This window comes from Oxyura jamaicensis, chromosome 1 (genome assembly GCF_011077185.1).
Source record: "Oxyura jamaicensis isolate SHBP4307 breed ruddy duck chromosome 1, BPBGC_Ojam_1.0, whole genome shotgun sequence".
NCBI classification, from domain to species: Eukaryota; Metazoa; Chordata; class Aves; order Anseriformes; family Anatidae; genus Oxyura; species Oxyura jamaicensis.
The window spans coordinates 63654824-63677343 of NC_048893.1; the positions used below are offsets into that span (position 1 = coordinate 63654824).

The 22520-nt window shown below is 47.6% G+C and overlaps 1 protein-coding gene across 1 annotated transcript in view; it reads right to left on the minus strand.

Moving 5' to 3' along the window:
* The window catches only part of CACNA2D4 (calcium voltage-gated channel auxiliary subunit alpha2delta 4), a 116750-nt gene that overhangs the window by 44235 nt on the left and 49995 nt on the right, over nucleotides 1-22520 (minus strand). Inside the window, exons 24-26 of the mRNA XM_035345909.1 lie at nucleotides 21826-21921; nucleotides 19961-20088; nucleotides 16876-16956 (exon numbers count right to left, since the gene is read on the minus strand). Coding sequence (XP_035201800.1) covers nucleotides 16876-16956; nucleotides 19961-20088; nucleotides 21826-21921 — 305 coding nt within the window. The remainder of the gene's footprint in view (nucleotides 1-16875; nucleotides 16957-19960; nucleotides 20089-21825; nucleotides 21922-22520) is intronic.

The following is a 22520-nucleotide window of genomic DNA, read 5'->3' on the forward strand; positions in this document are numbered from 1 at the left end:
AAAAAGAGAAGGTAAAGATATGAAGCCTCCATTTGGAAATGTTTGATAGGCACAGCAGATGTAGGCCATCAGGAAAGACACAGGAGAACATGGCTCACCAGCCTAGCTAGTGTGAGCGCGGCTGAGGGGTAGCGTGGGCCCAGGGGGAGGTGGCAGAAGAAGAAATGCAGCCTGAGAGCCAGCATTGCTGGCAGAGGGGCAAGCATGGTGCACAGAGTAGGGTAACGCAGCTGGGGTGACTTCTGGAGGGTTTTGAAGTGAAGGCTGAAACCTGGACCACAGCGTGGCACAGGTGAGAGAGCCCACGATGGGGCTGACGTGGTACGCAGCACAGCCCACATACGCTCACCTCAGCACCGCTGTGCTCACTGCCATCCACAGCTGCATGAGTGTGCCCATGCACATGACTGTGCACACTGACGCTGTGATGCAGGGTGACTTTCCCCAAAACAGATTTTAAAGCCCTCAGACTGCAGTGCCTCCTATTAGTCTCAGCTCTTTTCAACCTGACAGGAAAGGGGAAAAAAAAAAAGAAGTGAGAGGGGAAAAAAATGAAAGGAACCCAACATAAGGACTCATTTTGTATCACTGGAAGTGGGATAAAATGCTGTCTCCAGGGGAGAGCGCACATTGCCATGGTAACCTGCTCTAACCCGTCACAGTGGGTATTCCTGGGCTAGGAAGATGACACCGGAGGTCGTGCATCCGCAGTGCCTGGGGATGGTGCGATGCTTGCCGTCAGAAAACAGGCTGGCAGTGGGCCCAGCTTTGCAGGGTGCTTTGCGAGTCACCTGTGCTCAGAGGCCAGCAGGCACTGCAGGTGGACCCTGCCAGGGCACGCCACCTCTTCCTCCTGCTCCAGCTGGATCCCAAAGCCTTCCGACACCTCACGGCCCTCCTGCTCGCTGCTGCTGAACCCCTGTGGAAGCAATACACGCTGGCTCCTCACCCCTTCTGGTCCCGGAAAGGTTGTTGTACTGACCCATGAGAACGCCAGGCCAAGTCTTAATCAAAGCCTGGTGTGGCAGAATCCCTCCTGGCCTACCCAGGGCCACCAGAGGCAAAGAGACAGGATGCTCTGGACTGTTTTAGCATGACTTCCCTTGGACACAGGGCTGCACGGGACAGAGGAGGATGTTCTTCAGGAAGCAGAAGACCAGGCTGCCCTGGAAGAAGGACTGGGAGAAGCAGTCCACCCACGAGTGCATGCACACACCGCACCCCCCTCTCCCAGCACACTGCTTGTGGGGAAGAGGAGGAGGAGGAGGGGGCTGGCAAGATGTGAGGAGGAAGGACTCTTCCCCCATGCACTGTACAGGCACTCAAACCATCCCATCTGCTGCAACTGTGGCCCGCTCTGAAGGGCAGAACTGGTGCACTGCAGCCTCCTTATGTGTGTTACTGCTGCTCCACATTCCCAGCAAGCTGGGACTAGACTGCCTGCTGGATCCAAATCCCCCCACAACCTCCCTCTCAGGGGAACTTCTCCCTTTACCATACTGGACTCCGCAATCATACTTGAAATGGGACTTGAGTCAGAGCGGTATATTTATAGATCTATATTTTACTTGCATCAAATAATGGTGAAACATTGCACAAAACCAATGGGATCTATATGTGTGTGTGTGTGTGTGTGTGTGTGTGTGCGTGAGTGAGCAAGAGAGAGTGAGAGTGTTTTTAAGGAGACAGACTAGAGGTAAAACAAGTAGGAGGGAGGCAGGGGACAACGTAGGGGCTGAGGAAGGGGGGAACCCTCCTGACTCTGCACCTCCCCTGTAACGACCTCCTGTCCCGACCAATTTTTCTTTGTTGCTAATAATATTTTCTATATCTTGTGTTGTGGGGCTGATGATGACCTCGCCCATCCTTTCCTATTTGTTTTCATTTCGAAGGCAAAAAGTCTGGATTCATCTCAACCCTAGACAAGGGACTGCTATGTTTAGAAACCCAGCCAGGAGAGAAGAAGACAGGGAAGGGGAGAAAAGAGTTGCTGAGAAACATGAAGGCAGGATGCTACGGGGAGTCCAACTGGAAAGCAAATGGAAGGACGAGGACCTGTCCTCTTTCATGCAGAGCAGAGTAACAGGCTTCACTGGGAAATGCCCTCTTTGTACCACTGCTGGCAAACAGGCTCTTACTCTCTTTCCTAGCACACCTGGGAAGCTGTCGCCCTGTCAGCAGGCACATCGGGAACACCATGCCTGACGTGGGCAGGAATGAGTGTTTCCTGCAGGATGCCAGACACAGAATGAGCCCTAGCACTCCCTAAACAGCCAGGCAATGGGTTCCCCTCTGGCATGTGGGACAGGGGCTCCCAGTGCCCCTGCAGGCACGGCTAGGCATGGGGGAACCCCCAGTAAAACCACCCTTTGCCACCGGCAGGGACACCAATGCCAAGAGGAGGTACCTGCCCTCAGGAAAAGGTTTTCTGGAGCAGGCAGGTCCAACCAACAGGCCAGAGACGTGTGTCCCTTAGGGGCTGGCAAGCCCACCAGAAACACCCCTTCTGCTCCCTGCCGCCCCCCGGCCCCACACATCCACCTGTGGTACAGGCAGGCACATTTCTTGCAGAGAACAGATGGCACTTGTAATTTCTTTTTCTTTTTGTTACTGTTTGAGGAAGAGCAACAAGATTTTCTAAAATGACTGAATGGAGGTTTCTTTGGCATGAGACAGATCATTTTTAAAGGTATATTATATTTCTGGCTTGTTGTTACAGAAGAATAATAAAGAATGTATTTTCCTATGCTCCTTCTTGTTTAAATGAGATCTCTGCTAGTGACTTTCCCTCTCCCCTGCTCCCTGCTAAAGCAAACACTGCAGGGATACAGCCAGTAAAGGAAAAAACTCTGAATTTCCCCATATGCTTGCCTGAAAGTAGAACCTGAACGCCATAGTGCCTGAACGTAGAGTGAACATGCACATACACCGTCAGCGTTTGCACGTGCGTGTAAATGCCAGGCAAGCATCTGCCTGTAGTCAGGGTGAGGCTGGAGGACTGAACATGCAGTTAGTCAAGGTGAGACCCTGGATCTAGAAACACACAGGCGCGGCTCCAGGGACACAGCCAGGCAAGGGCGATTGTGTAACAAGGATAAGATACTGTGGCAATCAGCTCATTACATAAAAGTAGAAAGGGCCAAATTAATCCCCAGTGTAAGAATGCGGAAGCCAATGGAGTTATATTCAGGTCAAATTTGATTCCAAAAGCTTTTTTTATTATTATTTTTTTAATTAGAGCATAATGTTCAATAAAACTTGCTGTAGCAAATAGTGAGCTACGGGTTCCTGCCTCTCCACATTTCTTACCCTCCTGAGCAAGGTTATTTTAAAACGAGTGGAAATCTCTATCTAATCCTATTGCACCCCCAAGTACACAAGCTGTCACCCCTAGAGCTAAATGAGTCTCTCCACCAGCTGTTCACTAGCTAGGTTTATCACACGCAGCTAAGACGTTTAAATTCCCTACTCGTCCACTCCCGGAGTTATCCACACACAATTCATCACATGCTATTCCTGCGAGAAAAAGCTCATCCCGAGGCACACGGAGTCACAGAAGATGTTAAACCCCACCGCAAGCAAACCCTTGTGCCACCGTACTGCTGTTATATTCAGTCACATTGCTATGCTCAGCCTGATCTTCAGAGAGAAACTGGGAACAGAACCCAGACACTCCTCATCTGGTAGCAGCTGAGGCATCTCTCCTGCTGAAAAGGTATGTGCCGTGAGAGAATCACCGCTGTTGTTTAACAGTATGGTGTCTATGACGCATAGTTTAATCTAATTCTACCATGCAGGTACAGGAGCGCACGCAGATACCACTAAGCAGTTCATACAATACCAGAAATGTAGAGCTGAAAAGGCAAAGCCAACATACTCATCTGATGACTCCAGGCTTTTTTGGTTCACAGATCATCTGGGAGCAGCCTATGATTTTCTGCAATTTGATTATCTTTCATTTGGCAAATGTATTTGCCCCCTATACATATCTACTCACACACACATATAATTTCATACAGATAAACATGCAATTATGTATATGCATATATAAAATACGTGGAAAATATATAAAACAGAATTCCTCCTCAGTATCTTGATCATTGGCAGCTTGATCTGCAGGCTTGCACAGCGCTGGCTAGCACTGATTGGGAGCACAGGTCAGAGGGTCAGTTGCTATCCACTGATTAGATAAGGGCAAGCCCTGGCATGGGATTTCTGAAGACCGAAAAGCTTTCCCTCGGAGAACACTGTAATGCAGACAAAGGATAAGCATTCCCTGATGATTAGTTACAGAACATAGTTGAAGTAAATAAAAAATTTCCTCTGTCATTTTGGGGGAGCTTCCCACAACAGTAGCAGCCCTAGAAAGACAGGGACAAGGCAGCATCCTCACAGCTTTTCTCCCTTTAGAAGGTGGGAGAGAAGAAACCGAAGGGATAGACCTCTCCTTCCTACGGTGGCACAGTGCTGTTGCCAGGCAGAAGCCAACTTGCAGGGCACCTGGAGCCAAGGAGAAAGCAAAGAGTGATGCTAAGAATAACAACCTGTCTTGCACGGAGCTTCTGAGCCAGGACAACTTGCAACTCCTTGCTCGGGGCGCTAGGTCGAGATCTGGCCCTTCAACATTTGCTTTTTCTGTGCTCTAACTTGGGAATAAACTTGTTTGCTAGAACATCTGCAGAAAGTCAACACGTAAAGGGCACAGAAAGAGCGACAAATGTAGGTATTTCATTTGAGAAAAAATGCACAGACGATACACTGAGATATTCACCCAGCTCTGCATAAAGCTCAAGGGAAATATCCAGAGTAACAACAATGCTTTGCATTTCTATAGTGCTTGCCTTTGGCAGCTCTCTGGGAGTTTGCAAACATTAATGAATTCACAGAGGCAGAGATTCAGAGAGTATAAAGGCCAGAAGGGACTTTAGATCATCCAGTCTGACCTTCTGTGTATTGCACGCTACTGGGAAAGTGTGCGGAAAAGAACCACAAACGTTATTTGAGGGTGGCAGAAAATGCCTTGCTGTGAAAGGCTTAAAGAGCTCAATCTGTTTAGCTTATGAAACAGAAAATAGAAAAGTTATCCTGAAGAAAGTCCAACAGTGTGTGTTTACATGCAGCTAAGTAGAATTTTCCAGAAATGCATCTAAATTTGATTTGAAAACACGCAAGAGATGAAAAAATAAAGCCCTCTTCCTTTGGTACCTTACTACAGTAACTACTCATGCTCATTGCTAGCATTCATGCTCAATATCTCATCTGAATCTGCTTGGTTTCTGTTTCCTGTCATAGGCTTTTGTTATTGCTTCTCTCTGGTAGATTAAAAAACATATGTTTAGTAACCAGCATCTCTCCCTGTGAAGGTACTTTATACACTAATCAAATCACCTTCCAATCTTCTTTTTGTAGGATAGGCAGATTTTCATTAAGTTCATTTTCACTATAAAGCACTTCCTCAGCTCTGGAACAATACCGTAGCCCTGTGTTGCGTTGTTTCCAATTTTTCCTCCTTTTAAAAGTACGCTCCTCACCCATCAAAATCTGTGACCTGTATTGTCGATAATACGTAGCTATTGCCACACAATCGTAAATATCACCTTTCCCTACACCTACCCACCAGCCATGTCTCACAACACACTTGCTAGGCTGTGTGAGCATTATTCCTACTTTAAAGATGCCAGCAGAAGGAAAAGCTACTGCAAAACCCCGTAAGTCATTTTGAGGGAGCTGGTTAATTGTAAACTGGTTCTGATCCCACTCGTAACCACCTTTATTGTAGCACAGATTCACAAAACTCTCCAGATTTCTACGATTCTTGGCAAGAGAAAGACAGCAGTCCCCACTTTCTCGTTCACTGCTGGTCTCATATGATATCTTTCAGATCTCTCCCACTGGACATAAATGTCTTTGATCCCCTGGTTACTCCTCCTCCCTCCTGCTGATTTTCACTCTCTTGTGACTGATCATCCCCTTTCAGTGATTGCCCCTGACCAGCTGCTTTTCAGATTCGCCCTTCTCTGATCTCCTCAACTCTCACTTCTCAGCTGCCACACACACGCCAGCCCCCACATCCCCATCTGCTTTTTAAAGGCTTGTTGTCATAAGCTGGGGCTTCTCCGCTCCCTCCTCTTTACCCTGCAAAACCCAAATCAATCAAGAGAAACCATCACGCTGTCAGAGGCTGAGGGAGGGTTTTAGGTCAGCCCCGTCCAACCTGCGGCCTTCCTGGCGCTGTGCTGTGCCTCCAGCTGCATTAGTAGGAGTATTTTTATTCAAACATGACCAAATCATGGAATACGTGAATTATACAGCAAAAAGGCCCAGCCTGGCACCCAAAGGGAGGGCTGTGGTGAAGGGGGAGTACCCTGAATGACTGCTCCGTGGCTTACATGCTTGATTGGGTCCGTATTGCTGAATGGTGAGACCAAGGACTTCAGCGGTTCTTCAGTGACAGAGAAGGGGCTGCAAGCTAACGCAGTCTCACCTCTCCTGTAAAAGCACTGCCACCCTCTCACAAACTTTTCAAGCTTCAGCGTAAACCCATGTGGCTTTTTACCTCAGATTCTGGCTAGAAAGATGTTCTAAAGACACATAACCCTAATGGCTAGAAACCCTCCTTGAGTTTTCCACCCTAAATATTTTCATGGCCTATTTATACTACGCTGTTTTCATACTAGTAGTGCCCGTTAGTTTAGATGTTTCCTCCAGGATGCATTTATTAAGGCAAGCCTACCTGCCGAAGCCCTGCTTCCACTTGGTTAAGCCAGCTGGGCTGTCACAGGCCGCTCTCATGAAGACAGGCTTCCCTTTCCTCTCCTTGCCTGTACCTGTCTGAGCCTGTACTGCTCTGGCCAAAATTGTAACACAAACCAGAGAGGTCTCCCATGGCTTTGGGCAGTAGCACTGATACTTATTTCCTATTGGAAATAACTCACCAGGTGCATTCTAGGATAACCTTTCCTTCTTCCACAACTGCATCACACCATCGCTTGCCATCATCCTACCATCAGCTAATAAAGTTCTCAGCATTTTTCCTTTCAGCTTTCTTAGGACATATTTACCAACTCTTTCCTGAAGAGGTTTTTTTTTTTTTTTTTTTTTTTTTTTTAATCCTCAATTTGGAAGACAGATCTGGAGAACATGAACTTTTGGGAGCCAAAGGTTGGTGATGAACAGGGTGGAGAACAGCAGGACATTGCTGAGCCCTGGCTAAAGCTGCTGGGAGCCACCAAGTCTGCCTGGTTGCCTTTTGGCAAGGATCTCAGATCTTGTGGTAGGCAAAGGTTCCCTATTTTTTTTGTGGGCATCAGGGGGCAAACACAGCCTATACTGAGGATCCTTACTGAGACTTGGCAAAATGGACCCAGCAGTTCTGAGAAGACAAGGGCTGCCTCTAGTCCTGCTTGCTGTGCTCTCTGGCAGATCTTACAGAGTTCCCAGCTCACGGATTTCTAATATTAGTTCTCAAGCATATGACCTTGTCTGTCGTACTACTGAAATTCATTCTGTTTCTGCTACTCCTGCCAAGGTCAAACAAGGCTTTCTCTACGATATCCTGGTCCTTCCCTGTACTAGCAATGCCTTCTAGTGTTGAGTCATTGGGACACTTCCTCACTACCTACTCCTATTAGCGTCAGGGTCTCAGGTTAACGCTAGCAAAGACTAATACCATGGTTGAATATGGGGGAGTGCTACAAGTAATCTTGTGCTAGATGGGCAGGTGATCTTGCTGTTGCCATCATTCCAGACTCAATTTCTACCTCTCTGTCCCTTACAGCTCCTCTGTCTTTCCTTATCTTCTCTAGCTTAACAAATTGTTTCTTATGGGGCACCACGTCAAGTGCCTTACTGATACACAAAGATAAGACCTTTGAAATTTCTTATGCCTTCCAGGAAAACAATCATCTGAAAGGAAGCTAATGGGTTAGTCTGGCATGAGCTAGCATTGTTGAACATGTATTGCCTGACTCCCTTTTCCCCTAACCACATGATAATAATTGCACTTTCCTTCCAGATTTTCTCTAAAGCACTACAAACATTATAGAGGTCACACGTAGAGGTCTGAGACTGACAAACTTATTTCTTCCCCCTCCTTAATATTGACTGCTGAATTTTCACTTTTCCAGACGACATGAAGTCACAACTGTGAACAGAGTTGAAAAAAAAAACACCCCTGCTATAAGCCTGTGTTTCCATATGCCAGTTCTGCCAGGGAGAGAGAGCATCCAGGCCCCAGCACTGAGAGCACTAAGCAGCTTGAGCGGCTTGTTCCCAGCAGTCAGACTGCTTCTCTCCCCAAGGACGACACTGCTGTCCTTATCAATAACTCGGGTGCAGAGCCCTCTTGGGTTTTGGCTCAGTCTATGGTCTCCTTGATCACCCAGAAGTGGCCCCACTTCTTACTCTCTTTTTATTTAAACAGCTGAAGAATCTTTTGCTGTTTGTTTTAATCTGCTTTGCAAGGTCTAACTCAGCTTGATTTGCAAGCAATCTTCACTTTATCCCTACATTTCTTGACCTCTTAGACACAGCTTTCTTCGCTGTCTCTTCTTTTTTCCATTCCACACAGGCTCTTCTGCAGAGCCAGCTTAAGCCGCCTCAGTAGTTGCCTGTGGTGGCAGACAGATGGAGGGCAGCAGAACCAGGCGCTGCCATTTGCTGACTCTTCCCAGAGACGTGGGCTCCACAGTGTCCCGGAAAGCAGGCCAGCTCCCTCCCCGCGCTGCAGACATTGCACTGCTGCCTGTTGTAGCAGTGCCAGGAGCCAGGGGCAGACCACCCCTCCTCACCCTCTGGGAGAGGTTGTCCACAGCCGGCCTATCTCCTGCCCACCCCACCGCCCTCCCCTCTCATCCTGCTGCCAGGGCCCTTCCCAGGGCCTCCAGGCAAGAGCTCCTGCCCAAGCTCTCCTGCAGGCTCTCTCCTTTCCTCACACACCCTCCAGGCCTCACCACCCAATGCCGGGCCTGTACCCACTGCATTCAGCACCTCCGCCGCCCCTGGTGAGCCCTTGCACAGGGCAAGGACAGGCAGAGAAAAGGAGAATTGCTGCCAGTAAAGCCTCTTTGCAGACTGAGACTGTAGCGTAACGAGGAACGAGGAATATTTCTGGGAACATTTTTTGGGAATATTCCTGTGATGAAGCCCTAAGCAAATCGGTCTGGCCTCATAGTTGACTCTACTTTGAGCAGGAGTTTGACTAGAGACCTCCTGAGGTGCCTTTCAGCCAGCAGTATCCTATGATCCTCCGAATGGGACTTCTGTATCCCAGTGAGAGAAACAGAAGAAAAAGGTCTTATGAGGGGAAAGGCCTGGCAGCAGGAGACTCATTACATAGCCTTGTGATGGGGAGATTTGTGCCTTAAGGGCGCAGCAGAAAAGGAACTTAGGAAGGAAAATAGGCTGCGTTTGGTGGTAAAAGTCATACATTTTAGGAATAGACTGGAAATGCCTCAGACCTTCTAAGTTTCCATGTTTCTCAACCCACAATGCTTGTTTGCTTGTGCCTTGGCTGAAATTAAGCCAAATCACCTCACAAAGTATTTCCTATAACCTTGCAGTCCTGTATTTACCACCTTCACCCCCACATTGACAGACTACTTCTGTGACCCTTTTAGCATCTTCTCACATGACTTTGCTCCTCTGCTGAACTACAGGCCCTAACACAGCTCATGACATCAAGTATAGCCATGCCAAAGCTATGCTCCTTGCATGGATAACACCACTTCAGATGTGCAGGCATGGGTTGTTGTGGGGGGGATAGGTGTGAGTGAGGCAAAGTGCTGGCCTTGCACTCACATGGAGATCTAGGTTTGCACCCTGCTTGGTCAGAGGTGTTAATGCCCCTGCTTGGTAGCCTTTGCATCTTCACACAGCTCCGAATGGGAGGCCCTGGCCCATCCACAACCCGACGGACTGCTGCTATCCATCTCTGCACACCCGCATCTACTACACACCAGGTACACTTCCACATCCACGTGGATTACTGATGTACATACCTCTGTGTAAACACAGAAAACATGTGCGAGTACGCAGTCCCACCATGGGCAGGACTATATGCACATCACTCCATGAATACAAGCATCTGTGCATGCTCATCGCTCTATGTGCAGACAGGTATCACAACCACACAACATGCTGCAGAGAGACTGTTTGCATATGCAAAACCACACGCATATGCACAAATTCCCTCGCACATTGAACATCTATACATATTCTACGTGCAAGATGCTCCCACAGGCTCACGGGGCCCTGGGCAGAGATATAGGGCCCCTGATGATCCTGGCTAGGTAAGAGTTAATGCAAGGGAGGATGGGAAAGAAATTAAAAGCAAAAAAAAAAAAAAAAAAAGTTGAAAACCCAGCACATGATTCTTCTCCTATCACATCTGTGAATCCTGGAGCGCGAGAGTAATTGTCTGCAATGAGTCAGACCAAAAGGCACAAGGAAATGGTTGCTATGGCAACCCTCGCACTGCTCTAATTCGGCTCAGAATTAAAATGATATCAAATAATTTGCAAGCAAAGGGACCACGGCGAAGGCGCCGGGTGCCAATCTAAAAATCCAGCTATATGCAAGCCTCTCCTGAGTCAGTGTCAAGGGCTCTCTTCCCTTCAAGCGTGACAACCATGGCAATCAGAGGAGCTACAGAAGCGGGGGTGATGGATAACCTTAGGCTAGAAGATTTCTGCCATGCACAGGCAAGAACAGGCTCCTGGGCTGGAGCTCCAGCCTGGAACAGGCTCCAAGGCTGGGGACAGATGAGGGCTGGATGTCCCAGAAGGGCTTATTCCCAAGGCAACAGGCAATGTCCACACACACCGGGAGGCACAATCCCTGCACTGAAGATCTCGAAATCTACACAGAGAGAATATACAGCATAGAGAAAAAGGAAATTGCTGATGGATGCCCAGCCAGAGTAGGCAGAATGCTATGGAAAGTGTCCCACATAACTATTTTTTGCATTCTTTTGAGGATAAAATAAAGATATTTGGCTCTACTGTCAGTAGATACTGTTTATGTGCAGAGATGTGAAGTTCTGTAGGCAGATGCTTTCTCCTTCTGCCTGTTCACTGACCTGTCTGGAAGACAATTAGCTCTGAGCAGGGTACTATGTGGTTCCAGCACCGATTCCAAACCTTGGCAAAAAGCCAACTTTGTAAGAACAGTCATAGCACAAAATAAGGCACTTTTGTCTGGCTCATAGAGTAGCTGGGGTCTGCCCCAGAAACATTGAGACCCCAGCCTTTCTGCTTACAGGTCTCTGCACAAAGAAAGGCACAGTACATCCAGTAGGACACGGAGGATGGCAGACAGGCAGAAGGGTGGATGAGGGATGCAAGGAAGCAGCGTGAATAGAGAGAGACTGGTTTTGGCACACCAGTGGCACTGTGTGAGGTTCATAACCTGGCCTGCAGAGGACTGGCTCAACTCTTAGACCAGTCACATGTGTACTCACTGATAACAGCCTACAGATGGATGTCCTGACAGGTGGAGAAGGCATGGCTGCTCGTACTACCAAAATCACGAGTGTTTCTGCCTGAGTGCCTCTGACACTCTTCATGACTGAGCTCCAAGGTACTGCCCCCTCAGATGTCTCTTAGTTTGTTAGATCAGAGGGATGCCTGAGCACCTGCTTGGGCTTCAGGGATTGCCAGGAGGGAATGACATTAGGCAGAAACCAGAAGCAGCAGGTAGTGGGCTGAAAATGAGCTAGGTCTTCCTTCTTTCTACCCATTCTACCACTGTATGCAGGGGAGATCATGCCTTTCCATAAAGGCACCCAGGAGATGCCCTGGGAGCTTGCAGAAGTTTCTTGCAAAGTTCCTACACTGGGAGGATGTTGACACAACATCCAGCATTAAAAGAGGGACAGCGTTCCTTCTGTATATGGCAGCACACACTCAAGAGATCAGCTGCTGTCAGATTTTGTATTGGCAATATCATGCTGGTTTTCAAGCCAGTGTAGTAAAATAATTTTAATTCTCTAGCTTGGATGCAACTATTCCAGTGTAAAAGGTGCTCATGTTACTGCGGCTTATTTCCATGCATTCTACATCGCTTTTACAGGTGCAACTGTCACTTTCTGGAGAGGAATAGAGAGGAGGTTGAAATGTTTTATCCACCCAAACAACAAAACCGTAGGAATACAGAATTGTGTGTAGATTAGTTTGAAAAGATGCCACAGCAACAGAACTGCTGAAAAAGACATCTGCATCTCTTCTCTCTGCTCGCTGGTAACAGGCAGCAGGTAGCCAAAATTGGGGACCAAGGAAGAGGATGGAGAGACGTCAAGCTGGCCAGTAAACGGTTTTCAAATGAAGAGCTTCCGTCAGACTGACAAAGGCTGGATTTTAACCAGCAGTCTAATGGCAAAATTACTTTCCATTATCCATTTTCAGACTGGCTGATTTCAAATACTTCTGAAAAAAAAATCTAAGCTTTTTTGAAAATCTGTGCCTGCTGTGAGTACAGAGTTCTTCTGAAAATACTGGCCTTAATACTGTCCTTTCTCCGTGTCCCCAGGCCCTCTCTGTACAGTAGGAATGATACTTCTCTTCTTTTACCCTTCTTTGGGCTTGTCTCGGGCTCTCCCCATACCCATCTGTATATACTGCTGTCATCATGGGGTAACGATTTTGGTGTGGTCCAAATATTTGTAAATAAGAAGTAACTTTAAATATACACAGAAGAGAGCGGTATTGTTTAAAATAAACCTGGATCTCCCAAGTGGCAGTTTGCATGCCCCATTTGTTTTATCAGGCACGTTGGAGCAGAGCCTGTGCATGCCATGCCCCGTGGTTTGCTGGTATCAGCCATCTCCTGTCCCTGAGACACAGCAGCAGTGGCAAGAAACCTCACAGAAAGAAACCCCTACCTGTCCCTGGTCTGACCGGCAGCCAGACGGCTACCACATAACTCAAACAGGGAGAAGGTCAGGCAATAAAAGAGACGTCATACCCGGCCCAAAGTGACAGATAAACTCCCGTGCAGATTCCAGCAGTTTCACTGGGGCTTTAAATCACTAAAAGCTTCTGTCAGCAACTACATGTGATTTCTGCAGCGCACCCCCCGAGGCCCATAAAGCCCCAGGCTACTGACTCAGTGGAGGGAGCAGATGACAGTGCTATCTGGGGCAGGACTTGGCTTGGGGAGAGTGCCATTGCAATCCCTTGTTTTTCATTTCCAACGAAGTTAGCGCTAGAGGAAGGCACTGGACTGACATCCCAGGAGAATAGCTGCCTGCTAATTAATTATAATTAATCATCCAGGCATTACTTAATGTTTGCATAGTGCTTTGAACTGCCAAAGCACAATATTGCAGGTAGATAATATTAACTCAAAGTAACAGCTATAGCGGTAGATTAGCCTGCGTGGCTTCCCCAAAGCCCCAGCAGCTCTGAGAGCACCCCAACCCAGTGTGCACAAGCAGCTCTGCAGTGTCCTCTGCGGGTCCCTCCAACCCTCCAAAGGTCTGCACGATGCCCTGGGTGCAGGGGCTTGGCTGGGCCATACCAGGCAGAACCGGGAGGATGGAGGCCCCCATGCCCCCCCCCGCTATCGCTGCCCTCAGCCCTCCAGGCTGGCTGCTCTCTAATCCCAGCTGACATCTCCCTTGCTCTCTGACAGAGCCCAGGCCTATGTCATCCTCCTGGCTGCTTGGTTTTTGGAGCTTGCCTTTCTCCGCCTTGGCCAGGGACTGCCATTCAGCTGCCAGAACGAAAGGGGCCCTGTCACCGGCGTCCTCCTGGCGGGGTATGGGGGGTGCCCTCTCCCCACGGGCAGAGCTGTAAATCCTAAAGCTTAATTCTTCACTGCATGCACAGCAAACATTTCAGAGCGCTTACAAATTCCCCCCAAGCACCATCAAGTCAAGCAACTGACAATAACAATCAGTGGCAGAATGACAGGCCAGTTCATACAAATTGCACTTTTATAGGGGCACTTAAAAAACCTTCTGCTGTCCCCCCTTTACAGAACAGTGACAGCATTTATCCAGAAACTGCAAGCCTACCCAGGTATTTGGCTTCCTGGGAACCAGTGCTGGGAATCAAGCTGATTTCTGGTAGTATTCTGACTCTAAATGAACACGATTATCATGCCCACTGAGGGCTGATGCCATCCAAATAACAATAATAATAATAACAATCTGCATCCCATTCTGCTCTGATTGCCTCTTGCTGTGTCTCCATTCACTCCCCTTCCCTCACCTCTCTCCTGTACCCAGCATGGGGGTAGGATGGTACTGCAGCGCTGCCCACCATCATTTGTGCTGCAGTCTCTACCGCTGGGTAAAGTCCCCCAGAACCAGGTCCTGGCTACTCACCATGATTATGTTAGTGAGGGGGATGAAGAGAGGCCTGTATCCTTCCTCTCATACCTGCTGTCCTCAGGATCAAACACAGTATTGCAATAGGTAGCATGAACACTATACTTTGTTTTTTTTAAAAAAACCCTACTACTGCTATTATGAAAGATTCAGATGATGAACCTTGTCTCTACTGAAAACAAAGCAAATGGTAATACAGATATAGAACCACGCTGATCCTTGAAGCCCCCAAACCATGTTTCAAACATACATCCCAACCTAGCAGATGGGATGTACCTCAGCAAACCCTTCCACTCCCACTGAAGTCAGTGGGGGATACGGCTGGGGCCTGAAGGATTTTGAACAATTTGGGAGAAGTTACTTCCCTCTGTGCTGTCATGCAGCCCATACTTTGGATGAAATATGAGTAGTTTTCATCAACATATAAGGAACAGGGAATGAAGAACACCCAGTTGGATGTACCACGTGTGGAAATAAGCCAAAGATGCTTGTGGTCAGGTCACCTTGTGACAGGGACCATGGTGCCTCTAAGGAACGAAAGCAATTGAGAATTCATTTCTCTCGGCTTCTGTGGTTACGGGTGAGGAAACTGGTTTGTTCTATATAATTTCCACAAATGACAGAAACTTTACCACTGTTTTGACAGGACTTTTCCCTATCCTCTGCTGCTTTTCCCACCCTCATCTTCCTACAGCAGAGGATTCTGCCCCTTCACAGCATGTCCACACAGAGCCTATTCTGCATTCAGCATAACTGAGAGGGTGGAAATCTCCACAGGGGTTTTGAAAAGTGCTGCTGACAGAAGAAAAATAGCTCCGTCAGGGGCAGCTCCTCCTGTCACTTGTTCTAGCTCCAGCTCTTCCACACAGAAGTTTCCTTCCTTGTATTTATGCTGAGTGCCGAATCAACTGTTTGTGTGCCTCTGCTCTAACTCACAGCTCAGGAAAGGAAACAGAAAGAATCATGAAAAATGATATTTAAAAACATCTTTTTTTTCTCCTCCCCAAATTGAAGCCCAGAAAAATGCCCCAGTGCCGCATAGTCTCAATGCTATTTTGTTCTTGGCACAGTGCCAGCTAGTATCAGTTTTGGGGGCCGTTCCTGTGACCCAAGCACCTACTTTAAATGAACTGTATTGAAACCTCCTCTATTTCACGCGGGTCTCTGGACAGGCTTCACTTCACAATAAATTTGTTTGGATTTGAAATGGTGTTATAGCAGTTAAAAGCACTATTTTATATCACCACTCCCTCAGTTTATAAGTACTCTCTCAATCCCCAGGTGATACTTAGCACCACTCTCAACTGGAACTTATTGAAAGCCTGGAAATTAAAGAATGGTTCATCAGATGAAGTTAAATTGCTGTAGTTTAACTGAACTGAAGACCATCCATTGCGTCCTACCTAGCCTAGGTAAAAGCAGCGGCTGACTCTGGGATCTGAAGGTATCTGCAATATGACATTCTACTGGATATTTCTTTAGCAATTGGCATAACCTCATGCTGAGATAAACATTGCACAATTTTTCTCTAGAGGACATCTATTGTAATGCTACCCAGTATAGAAGAAAAGCCTATAACTGATTTTACTGTTAAGAATTAAAAGACAGATTCCCACAGAACTAGAAATTCAAAGTTGTTGTTCAGCATCTGCTCTATGCAGTCATTCCTTCCACCGGATGGGACTCCATTAACAGTAACCATTCCTTCACAGGTAGCTTTGCATCTCTGCATGTTTCTGCTAATAGCTGCTCCATTATCTGTTCTGCAACCTATTCCCTTACTGTTTCCACATCTAAAAAAAAAATCCACTCACATTTAGCTACATTTTTGCTCACACCAATACTCTTACACAGCGATTTCAGTTTGGGTCTGAAGCCAACACTATTGATTAAAGTTGTTTTGTTTTGTTAAATGGGTACTCTGATTCACTTCTGAGTTTATTGTACTGTTGTAAAGCCTGAAGCAATTGCTACAGAAAATGGTAAAGTTTCAGAAGCTTTGAGGTTCTGAGAGAAATAATGTGCTCTACAAGTATTCCCAAAGTAGATGCAGAGTCTGGTGAAGGTCTGTTAAATAGGGTTCAAAGCTCAGATGCAAAGATAAGTTTAGAAATCTGTATGTACGAGTTGGAAATCCAGCAGCAAACCCATTTCACAACAGAAGTTATTTTTCAGTGGAAAAAACAATAGAGATGCAGGAATGTGCTGTTCTTCCAAAACCAAAAGTGCATCCTGAAAGTGGTTCAAAACCTGCATTGACTTCTTAACCAACTCATGCTCCAGGGAACTAGGCAGTCTCAATCCACAGAAATCACTGGTGCTGAAGATGGAAAGCTTGCATTCAAACAGCCCATTTCCCTTACAAAGGCATGTCAGCCATTTAGTACCTTTTCCAATGTTCTCTGTTTTGCCTATTTTTCAACATGACAATCTATTGTGGCTCCCATCACCTTCTGTGAATGACAATCTAACAGCTCTCAACTCCCACTCTCAATATAAGACAGTACCATTTCATTCAAGATAAAAGAAAAACCAGAATTTCCTACCTGCAGCAATACCCATCTTCCCATCCACAGATACAGCCACTGCTGTGCTCACTGTCACCACTTTTGGAAGGCCTCCTCCCTCTGTCAAGACAATAAAAAAACAGCAGGCTTGGTTAGTTTACAAGCAGCAGGATTCACATTAAGATCAGTGCATACTTGATATCTTGATCCTGAAGGATCCAAGAATTTGGAGGACTGCATCTTTCAAACTACATAAGCAATGCAAAAGGCTAACGTGTAGACTTGTTTATCTCACGAGAGAAGTAACATTCTTGGCATAAAATATAGAGGACTGGCCTCCTGCATTTTGGGCGGGTAGAACTCCACATAGGCTGGAAGACTGCTTTGCTTCACGCACCAGCTAAACTCTGTAGGCAGAGGAGAAGCAGGACAGGGAATTCTGACATTGACCCTTGCACAGCAAAGGCCAGGCTTATGCCCAGCTCTGTAGCCCAAGTCAGGCTAGCACTACAACCCGGAGACAGACGTGATACTCACTGCTACTTCCAGAGTGCACTCCATTTTAAAAACAAAGTCTTCTGGGATAGATTCAGCTGCCTAAACTTTGTTACGCCCAAGGGCATCCCTTTTATCATTTAGCTGCTGCTTCATGTGTCCCTGTAGGTCCTGTGTCACATCTGCCAGCCCCACGCAGATCTTTTAGATCCAACAAGGCATTTAAAATAGCACAAGTGGATAGATTTAAGCAACTGAGCCCCACTTGCTGTCTTTGCTAGTGCAGTTGTTTCGGCCTGCAATTGCCCATGTTACATTAAATAATAATAATACAGAAATGGAAAGTGATTAGATTAGCTTCAGCTGGAGCACCTCTTTTGAAACTGCCAGGGGACAGTTTGAAGGTCAGCACAATCAATTTAGCCTACAACTGACTCCTTTGCTTGCATGCTGTATGGAAAACTCTTGCTCAGACAGATGGATTAGGGATTCTTTCCTCTCCCAGAGCTACAGCATTTTGTTACTGTTTTCCATTTCTGCCGTCATCACTCTTTTTGGTACCCAGCATGTCCTGAGCATGATTCAGTGGCTACTGCAGTTTAGCCTGGAGTCTCTTTTTTTTTTTTTTTTTTTTTTTTTGCTTGCACTGAAGCCAGATTAGCTTACTCAGGGATGTCAGAACTAGTAAAGCCCTTGTGAAACAAATACCCAGCCAACTTATGCTCACATGCCTTGCGCCTGATCCTGCCTTTATGGTGAACCCCAAATTTCTTGCTCACCCCTAGGATGGGCCAAATAAGCAATATGCACATATTGTCCCTAGAAAAACAAAGGAACAAACAAATCCAGCGCACACACACACAAAAACAACAAACATCACATGACACATCTGGACTGCACGAACAGTTTTATTTGACTTGCAGAGCTTTCCCTGCTGTCGCCTTCTCTCTGGGACTTTTGGACACTGGAGGGAGACACCCTGGATACATTTTTCTGATGACCTGCAGCCATTCCCTCCTGGACTCCTCCCCTGCATGGAGGTCTTTGGGCTCTTCCCTCTTACGTGACAAGAAGAGCATTGGCAATGAACCCCCCCTGTCACACTGTAGGCATATACTGGCTCATGTGGAAAGCATGGAAGGGGTATTTTGGCACCTAATCAGCAAGAACTTCTTAAGAAACTGGGTGGCCTGTTCTGACCAAAAGGTGAGGCACGCCTGCTTCTAAGGATGTCAAGTGAAGCGTTCAGAGTCTGCTCTGACAGTGAAACACTGTGGCTCAGAGGAACTGAATATTATTTCCAGGCAATTCACAGCCATCTTGTATGATCTCATGAATCAGTCTCACTAAGCCCAGCTGCCTAGAGAGACTAATAATCTCCTGTATATTTTAGAGAATAAGGTCTTCAGAGGCAGGCATTACTTTGTATAAAGTGCCTGTGGGGTTTCCTGGCAAATGGGGTCCTGGACTTGATTGAAGTTCCTGACCCATAGCAATGTCACACAAAAAACATAGAATCATAGAATCACAGGCAGCTTTTACTCTGCCTTTATCTATGCAAAGGTACCTGTGACTGCAAATAAAGCCACATCAAGCCACAATCCCAGTGTTTAGCCAGCAGTGACTACTAGGGCCTGGATAGGATACTAGGATAACAGCTATCCTAGGGAGTCCCACAGGGTATTCCTGCCTGTTTTTCTAAGTCACACTCTATTCCAAAGAGCAAATGCTGTTGCATGCAGGGGAGTAAAAGGTCTCTCCTGTCATGACTCCTCCTCCTCCTCTTCTTTCACTTGCTATTTGAGGGAAATGTAAGGGTGCTGTGCGGAGAGAGAGGCTTTGGTGGAATGTTTCAAGTACTTTCTCTTCCCATCCCTCCCTCTTTACATCCTGGTTCATCTCCAGCCTCCCAGCCTGGTTTTCTCTTTGCTACTTGCTTTCCCACCCACCAGCCTCCCACCACTGTGCCACAAAAAGCTTTAACAGCTAAAGTGCTGAGCTCCGTGACAGAGACTGAGTGCTAGGGGCCAGGGAGGGCACAGAGGGGATTTCGCCTTTTGTGTAGGAGTCTCACAACAGGGTTTTGTTTTGATTTTTTTTTTTTCTTTCTAGGCTCTTCTGCTCTCTTCCAGCCTTTGAGGAAGTCCTGGCTGGCTCTGCAAGCTCACAGGAACCAACACCATAAGCAACAGACACGGAAAAGACAATCTTTGCTGTTTCTCTTGTGTTTGAGCTGCTTTGCTAAGAGATGCCATATTTTAGTAGTGTGATGGAAAGAACATAGGACACCAATGACACACCCTCACCAGGAGAAAACTATGGATAAGCACTCCTCCCTTTTCCCTAACAACCCCATCCTTTCCTGTCAAGGAAAGCAGTGATGGACAAACATGACACCCTCTAAAGTCACTTCCTCCTGAGTCCCTGCTGACTCCTCATCAGACGTGACTGTGACTCTGATGGTTCTGGCCCTCTGCCTCTACGCAGGGTATACCAAATGCCGTGAGGCCAGACCTCAGCAATTCCTACTGTGCAAGAGTAGCAATAAAAGGACTGGGATAAGCATGGCCTTGGAAGCTATACATGAAGAACTTTATATTCTCTCCTCTCGTGTTCAGGCTGAGGTTACCTGAATCATCTTCTGAAACTATGCTGTAGATGAAGCTCCCAGGGGGATGCTCGGCTGCCCGGCGATACCACAGAGGGAAGTGGTCCATGGTGAAGATGCTCTCCTTGTCCTTCCGAGTCAGGAATTTCCTGCCAGAAGAAAGCGGAGAGCAGCTTTTTGCACAGGGCAGCTCTCCTCGGGGCTACGCTGCGGGAAGCCCCCGGGGCTGGCCACCCCCTGGAGCCACCTAGGGCACCTCAGCACCTGCCGATTCCCCCGCGGGGAGACCTCCGGGCCACGTCTAACCCACAAAGGCAGGAGCCAAGTATCACGCTGATAACCGCTGGGGCGCCTCAACCTCGCCAAAGGCAGTTTACAGCGAGGCAGAACCCCCTCCCCAGCGCCGCCATTTTCTGCCAGCACCCCCGCCCCGCTCCCCGCCGCCCCGGGGCCACCGCGGCCGCCGCTCCGCCGCCGGCCGCCCGCCAGGTGCCGCTGTTGCCCAGGCCGAGGCCCTCGGCGCTGCCGCCGCCGCCCCCACGGCGGCCCCGAGGCCGGGCGAGGGGAGGTCGGGGCCCGCGGGGAGCCCCGCAGCCCCCGGGCTTGGTGGCGGCGGAGGGCGGCAGGGGGACTCGAGGCAGCGGGGAGACGTCCCCCCTCGTCGCTCTCTCCTCCGGGGTGCACCCACGGGTTGTGCTGCGAGGGCACGGGGCAGGGCTAGGGGTGAGGAAGGAGACGCTAAGGGCATGGGAGCCTTCCTGGCTGACACATCCCCGTTGTTTTCAGACTCTCCTTTTGCTATATGTTTTGACATAACAATAATTACTCATTTGTGCAGTTCCTTCCTTTCAGGAGATTCCAAAAGTGCCTCTCCCGTGACAAGCAGGGATCTGTCATTGAAATGTAGTGACTGCGATCATTCAAAAGCACTAACAACACTCTGGGGGGGGTAGGGACTCATCATATTAGCTTCCTTTAGCACATGTTTTTTTCTTCCTTGCCACAAGATCCTGACTATGCTGAGTTATCCAAGACTTCCTCAGAAACGAGTGTGGCTCTCAGGGTATGCACTTCAGGCTCAATGGAGCTCTCTGCCTTGAATATATAATTTTTATTTGGAGAACTGGGAGACAGTGAAACACCTGCCAAAAAGCTAAGGACCACCACCATCCTGTTTTGTTCCATCTGATTGATGGTGCTGCCTTTGCACCCTGTCTTTTTTTTTTTTTTTTTTTTTTTTTTTTTTTTTTTTTTTTTTTTTTTTACAGAAGCTTGGACTAACCTGCATGTTCAAAACTCAACAAAAATGAAAACTGTGCCCTTTCCACATCAAAAACCTCCTCTGAATATCTACTTTTGGCTTTAGGGAGAGGACAAGAGAATGAATCATATATGACAGATGTCAGTCACATCACTTAATGCATCACTGGAAGGCACTGAGGTTGTATGATGGGAGCAATGTAAGAGTCAGAACAGAATAAAACTAGGAGAGAGGAAGTGAGACAGAAAGGTCAAACCTAGCCAAGCTGGAACGTCGCTGAGGCACTGGACTGCAGAGCCTTTGCACTGCAAAATGGTCCTGGGGATACAGAGTAATTGTGGACATTTCCTCTCTTAGCTGACTGAACTTAGGGCATAATCAAAGTTTTCATTTTACAGTAAAATTAATGCACTTTCGGACAGTATTTCAGGAAAAAATCAAGAGGACCAGAGCAAAACAAAGGGCTCCTACCCTGCCTGCATAAATCAGCACCCATCCCACCAAGGTCTTGCTCCCTTCCTTTCTGTTTCTGCATCCCCAAATACATTTCTAAGCCTGGTGGTGGTTTCGTGCTGTCCCTTCAGAGACACTGAGAGAAATCTCTTAATGCGGATTAGGGGCTTACCTGTTGGAAAGTTTCTCAGAGCCCACATACAGAGCACTCCTCATGAGTCCAGCTCGAGTGCCCAGAAATGCCATCTCAACCCCTGCCTCAGTCTCCCTGTGGAACAGAAATATACGAGCAGAAGCAAACAGTTGTCAGAAGAGCCATCTTTCTGCCCGAGTGAGGACCTTAGGTTTAGACCTGTACCTAGATTGACACCTTTGAAATTTGCTCATTGTTTTCTTTAGAGAGGAGGATGTGAGCCGTTCTCATCCTGCTAGCCCTGCTCTAGGCTGCCTGCACGTAAGCTGAAGCGAGGGAGAGGGACTGCAGAGAGAATATCTGTCTCAAGCAATCACAGGATGGGCAGGGGAGCAGGCTGACTCTGAAGATTGATTTGGATGTGCCTTGCTGGAGTTATCAAGGGCACAGATGGGAGAGCTACATGGTAGAGAGTCTGCTGCAGCATGGTGGTATGGCACAACCTTAAACTAAGAGGTGTGTGTTGGTGTTGGCTCCTTAAGGGTGCATGCACTGGTATTTGGCTGTCCTAGCATGACTGCTCCTGGCTCAAGCTCCATCAGTAGCAGGGACACTGGTAACTGAAACAAGGGCAGGATTCTCATAGCCACGCATCCGTGTAAGTAGCATGTTATCTGCTGAAAGCAGATCTTTGCTCACTGAATCACTGCTGTCCTCCAGTGGAATTCAGTCAT